This window comes from Alexandromys fortis, unplaced genomic scaffold, assembly GCF_014885135.2.
Source record: "Alexandromys fortis isolate MF-2015 unplaced genomic scaffold, M_Fortis_MF-2015_v1.1 scaffold_393, whole genome shotgun sequence".
Lineage (NCBI taxonomy): Eukaryota > Metazoa > Chordata > Mammalia > Rodentia > Cricetidae > Alexandromys > Alexandromys fortis.
Window position 1 is genome coordinate 176,338 of NW_026068273.1, and position 6,000 is coordinate 182,337.

Below are 6,000 nucleotides of genomic sequence, written 5' to 3' on the forward strand. Positions count from 1 at the left end.
CACTCGGGAGGCAGAGGCAGGCGGATCTCTGTGAGTTCCAGGCCAGCCTGGTCTACAAGAGCTAGTTCCAGGACAGGAACCAAAAGCTACGGAGAAACCCTGTCTAGAAAATTCAAAAAAAAAAAGGAAAAAAAAAACCTTCCTCTTCAGAATCTACAGGTACATTTTTAGATAAACTCACTTTGTACATTCTATTTTCAAAAGTCCCATAATCCAAAGGTAACCAAATTCTAGCTCTGTCTGATCAGTCACAAACAGGTGTGAGTATCTGACCCAATTCCAGCCCAGACACCAGCCAGAGCTTTGTCCAAACTATCAGAGAGGTGCCCTTTCTGCTTGTTGCAAGTGACGGTTCCCAGCATCATCATCACCTATTTTAGCCATGCCTGAAGCCAAAATATCTGGGTCTTTTCAATAATGAAGCTTGTACATTTTCCTATGGCCAGTTTGCTTTTTAAGATTTATGTCCTTTTAAAAGAATCTTAACTGAGGACCAACAAAATGGCTCAGTGGGTAAAAGCACTTGCTATGCATGCTGACAAACTGATCTAAATCCCCAGGAACCCACATAAGAAAGCCTGGTGTTGTCCAGCTCTAACTGCAGCACTCCTACCTCCAGATGGGAGGTGAAAACACAACAGCCCAGAAGCTCACAGCCGGCCAGCCTGGATTAAGTAGCACCACAGAAACAAGAAACCCTGTCTCAACAAATCAAGGGAGAACAGACTCGAAAAAGTTGTTCTTACACACACACACACACACACACACACACACACACACACACACTTGGGGGTGGGGGAAAGAAGACTAATAATAATAGCCGCACCTTTAATCCCAACACCAGGAGCCAGAGGCAGGCATATCACTGTGAGTTCAAGGCTTGTCAGACAGATCTACATAGCAAGACCCTGTCTCAAAGGAAAAAAAAAGAAAAGGCAAAATGATGTCATGATGCATGTACGTGCTCGTGTGTGGATACCAGAGGTCAGTAGCAAGTGTCCTCAATCATGCTGACCCCTCCCCCGCCCCACTTCTCTGGCCTCTAGCTCAGAGATCCACTGGTCTCTGCCTCCAGAGTGCTGGGATTAAAGGTGTGCTCCATCACATCTAGCAAGTACTGTTTGAGACAGAGTCTCTTGCTGAACCTGAAGTTCACCAGTTCAGCTAGACTGACTACGGGTCCCAAGACATTCCAGAGTTACTGATGTGTGCAACCCTCATGGTTACACAGCAGGCAGGCACTTTATTTTATGGGCAGAGCCATCTCCCCAACCTCCATCCTCTTGCTTTTTTAAAGACAGGCTGGCCTTGAATTCTCTGTTACAGCAACTCCTAATTCTTCTGCTTCCCCTCCCGGTGTGAGCATCACAGGTGTGTGTAGCACCACCAAGCTCTGCTCTCGCTGTGCTGAGGATTAAACTTCAGGTCAAGGACATGCTGGGCAACCACTCAAACAACTGAGCAGCACCCAACTCTGTTTCTTGGAGGCACACTTCATTTTTGCTGCTGTTGTTGTTGTTCATCCAGAAAATATTTGAGAGTCAGACACTGTTCTAGGAACACAAAGATTATTCACTAATCAAGCAAGACCCCGGTTCTCAGAATATACACTGCTACGGAAGAAAGAAAGTGGGGTGGAAAGGGAACTTCAGGACGACTGGCTGTTGGGTAGGATTTTCTGCGAATCTGAGACTTATGGAAATGAGAGAGGTGGCAAAATGGATGTCTGCAGTAAAGAGTCCTAAAGAAGGGAGGGTGAATCAGGAAACAGCCTGGAGGGGACAGGGAAAGGGTCAGACTATGTTGGCCTGGAAGGACCACTGAGAACACTGGCCTTTACTATGAGTGCCAGGGGGACATTCCAGAGACTTGAGCAGGAAGAAGTCAAGTTGGACTCCCAGGCTACAAAGTTGAAAATTGCTTACTCGATCCATGGTATTAGTTAGCTTTCTTTAGTATATGTATTTATTATTATTAGTTTTTTTTTTTGTTGTGCTTTGTTTGTTTTGTTTTAAGACAGAATCTCCTGACTGTTCTGTCTCAGAGTTCATTATATAGCATTCGGTTTGAAGGTTAAAGGTTTAAAGGAGGGAAAAGGCGTTCAAAAGATAAAGGGGGAGGATCTGGATTCCCACACCCAGTGAATGAAATGTACAAGGAAGGGACACCTCGGTGGAAGGAAGGGTCAGGAAGTAGGCAGTGAAGCGGGTGGGATGTGGGGAGAGGGGTTAACCAAAGACGGGGGTTGAAAGGGTCCAGTATTCAGTCCCAGAATGCACACTGAAGGCGAAGGCTGCGTCACAGAAGAAATGTTCAGAATATATGAACAAAAGGAAAAAAGACGAGAAACAGGTCAAGTGGTATTAAACATTTTAGGGAGGGGGAAATTAAGTAATATAAGGCTGGGGGGGTTAGCTAGCATCAGAAGAATTCTTCCATCCAGCCTTTGGTAGACAAGAAAAATTCTTCCCATTGTACCACAATTTGGACAACATAGAAGCTGACAGATTGAGCATTCACCCCAGAACCAAAGAGGCCATGAAGAAGTGTCTGTTACACTGGTGATGACACCACCTGAGGTCAGAGAAAGCAATTCCCCACTCCACAATAACCTGGCCCTGTGTTCGCCTGTCAAAACCTTTATGCCTCTTACCCAGGACCAAACCTAAATCCTTGTCAGCTACGATGAAAATCCCAGTGTCTAAAGAGGCAGGAAAAGGCCTCTTCTCACAAGTCTGCAGCACCTGATTTTACCTCCAACAACACATGCCGCCCAAGCACGGCAAACATGGGCCAGGAGAGCTTCCCATCCACTGCCCTCACTTCTGGGGCTGGCTGGCTTCTCCTTACAAATACTTGGGGCAGGGAGGAATTGGAGAGATGGCTGAGCAGTTTAGATCACTTCCTCCTCTTCCAGAGGTCACATCAGGAGGTCACAGAGCCTGTACCAACACCCTCTCTAGCCTCTGAGGGGACCTGTGCACACACAGCATCCATTCACACAGAAACGCACACATATACAGACACATAAAGTAAATCTCTCTTTTAAAACATGTATGCCAAGATAAGAAAATATTATTCCCAACTAGAGAGAACCTTAGCCTCTAAGGAAAAGTGGCTGATTGTAAATCAGGCCCTTGAGACTTGGGTCATTTAGATGCTCCCCACAATTGTTAGGATACTTATTAAATGTTGAATAATTAATAACAGTGCCTTCAAGACTCTCTCAAAGAAAAGACCCTGTGGAAGAAACCATCCATATTTAGACATGGGCCTCACTTCCTGCCAACCAACCAGATTTTAGTGGGACAAAGAACTTACCTTCCCAGGGTACTTATTAGTAAAATGGCTGCACTTCTGAATTAACTACCCAAGAGTGAAGCATAAGGAAATACTGAAAATAGCTGTAGATGAGGCAAGGGATGTAGCTCAGGGGTAGAGCACTTGGCCTGGGTTCAACTCCTAGCAACACACAACACACACACAGTAGAAGCCAGGCTCCAAGATGGTCACAGTGATCTCCATTTCTCAGAATACTCTCGAACTCACACTCTCTTCCCATGCATCAGTCTCTCCGTAACCAATAAAATACAGCAGGGGCATGTCACTTTTGTGATCAGTTTATATAGGGCTGATGGGCTGTCTCGAATCACTTTCTCTTGCACAAAGCAGATACTATGCTGCAGCCTGTGAAGAGCCACATGAGTAAGCCTGGAATGGAGGTTAGAACCCGCCCAATACAGCCTTCAGATAATAGCAGCCTCCTCCTGACCCACAGACAATCATTTCAGGTGCTAAATTCTGGTTCATTTGTTACACAGCTGTAAGAAAATAATTCCATTTCCAACGTAGAACCAAGACAACAATTGAAGGTTTAACTTTAGTTCTCATTTGACATCCATTAAAAATTTCTCTGCTAATAAGAAAAAAAAATTATCTTTCAGGCATTCGACAATCACTTTTTGAATGTCAAACATAAGTAAAGGGTTTGCAAGCTGCCTATGTTTTCATATAATTTAAAATCTATAAAAAAAAAACAATAACCACATAGGTAATGCATACGTTCAAGAACACATTTTGAGCTGTTCAATCGGTCAATTTCAACAGCTTATGCTTTACCAATATATATCACTCCCCGGTTATTCTGAAGGTTTGAGGCTATCAAGTCACACTGTCTCATGGGCACTGTTACCCTTCCATATGCCCTCCCATCTAAGGGAAGAAGAAAAATTAAGTCTCTCGATTCCATTAATATTGGGGAAAAGGGGAATTCACTTAGTATTTTAGGAGGAGGAAGAAACCCTGATCTCAAATGCTAACTAAGAACAACTGAAATGTCTACAACTCATGACTAAGTGGCAGCGGTAGTGCTCAAAATCCTGGTCACAGCTGAAATGGTGGGTGGGGGCGGGGAAGATGCTGCCTCTTCCTCCTCACTGGACTTTGCAGTCTCTCAAAGCAGCAGGAGGGTAGTGCAGCTCTAAAACCAAGTGCCTCCCTATGCACAAAGAAGGTCAAAGGGCGAGCTTGCTTTCCGCCAACCACAAAACCTACCACTGCCAACCCTAATCAATGTGGCCGGCTAAAGAAGGTGAATGAAGCCCCAGACAGAAAACCACAGCGAGACTCTCCTCCCGCAGCCACTGAGGTCGAAGTCAGGTGACTCCTGGGGCAAACAGCAAACCTAAACAAAGATCACTCCCCACATGACTGACTGACTGGGGAGAAGAGCAAGACTGCTCAGTCCCACCCCGGAAAGCCATTAGCCATTAACTATTGCTTCTTTGCAGTATCCAGAAACTGGAGGCGCCAACAAGTTATTCCTATTCCGCAGTCCTCTTCAAGAAATGCACCTAGAGGTATGATGGACCACCCTTCCAAAGACCAGTACTGCAGCACAAGCCCCGGGCCCCCACATGCATGCTGCAACCTGAACCCCTCCCCACCAGCTGTCACCCGCGCTCTGGGCCAGTCTCAGTCAGACAGGGAAACACATGCCCTCTGGCCACTCAGGCAGCAGCTGCGACCCCGCGGGGGCAGCAAGAGGACACGCTTTGGTCAAGGGATCTAGGGGCCAGAGCACGCCTGATCCCCGGGAAAGGGGCTTTAGAGTGAGCACGGCCCGGTGTTAGGGGTGGCCCTCGATCCATTACCCTTCCTCTCTCCGCCCCAGGAGTCCCCAGACCCAAGCACCCCACCTTGTCACCGAAGCTGCGGGCCATCAGAAGGTCCGGGCTGGGCGTGCTGTCGCCTCCCACGGCCTCCTCGCTGCTGGAGCCGGCCAGCGGGTGCGGCATGTCGCGCAGGGACTGGGGCCCCGTGGACAGCAGGGCCTTGGGGGGCCCGCCCGCCATGGCGCGCAGCGCTCGGGACCCGCCGCCGCGGTTGCTTCCCCCCGCAGCACTCGGCCCTGCTCGGCTCGAGGCCCTGTACCAGTCGGAGGGGTCCGCCGCCGCCCGCCGCTTCTCCTGTCCGCAAGGCTGGGCTTTCCCAAGAGGCACACCGCAGCTCCGCGCGCAGAGCAGGGTAGATCCCCAGCCCCTCCGGCCCCGCGCCCAGCTAGCAGCGCCACGCCGCCCACGGCTCCCAGCCCCGCCCCCGCGGAGCCTCGCCTGCGGGGGGGGGGGGGGCGCAGGACGCTGGGGGCGGGGCTTAAGCAAGGAGGCGTCCCGCCCCGCCCTCCTCCCGGCAGGAAGTGCGCCAACTGGCAGTTGCGCTGCGGGCTACGGGGTAAGGGCTCTGGAGACACTGTTGTAAGTCAGGGTCTTCCAGCCTCACCACACTCGCAGGAGGAACCCAAAATAGAAATGTGGAGCATATTTTAGTAACGTAGAGAGTTACGTGGCCCAGAGGAGTAGAGAAACTAGGAGGACATTTAAAGAGGTAGGGTGGGATGTTTTCAGATCCACACTGATGACCCCATATGGTCTGGCTTCTGCAGCTAAGCAGGGTTTACATAAGGCGAAACCTCAGAAGCGTGAGCACCCGTAAATAGCCTGT

General features: G+C 49.1%; 1 protein-coding gene across 2 annotated transcripts in view; it reads right to left on the reverse strand.

The window, feature by feature from the left end:
* The window catches only part of Snx30 (sorting nexin family member 30), a 127,883-nt gene extending 122,284 nt beyond the window's left edge, over nucleotides 1-5,599 (reverse strand). Inside the window, exon 1 of one of the 2 annotated variants that reach the window (XM_050132046.1) lies at nucleotides 5,199-5,599. In XM_050132046.1, coding sequence (XP_049988003.1) covers nucleotides 5,199-5,354 — 156 coding nt within the window. In that variant the 5' untranslated portion in view covers nucleotides 5,355-5,599. The remainder of the gene's footprint in view (nucleotides 1-5,198) is intronic. The other variant, XM_050132045.1, reaches the window with a different exon arrangement.
* Between the last annotated feature and the right edge of the window lie 401 nt (nucleotides 5,600-6,000).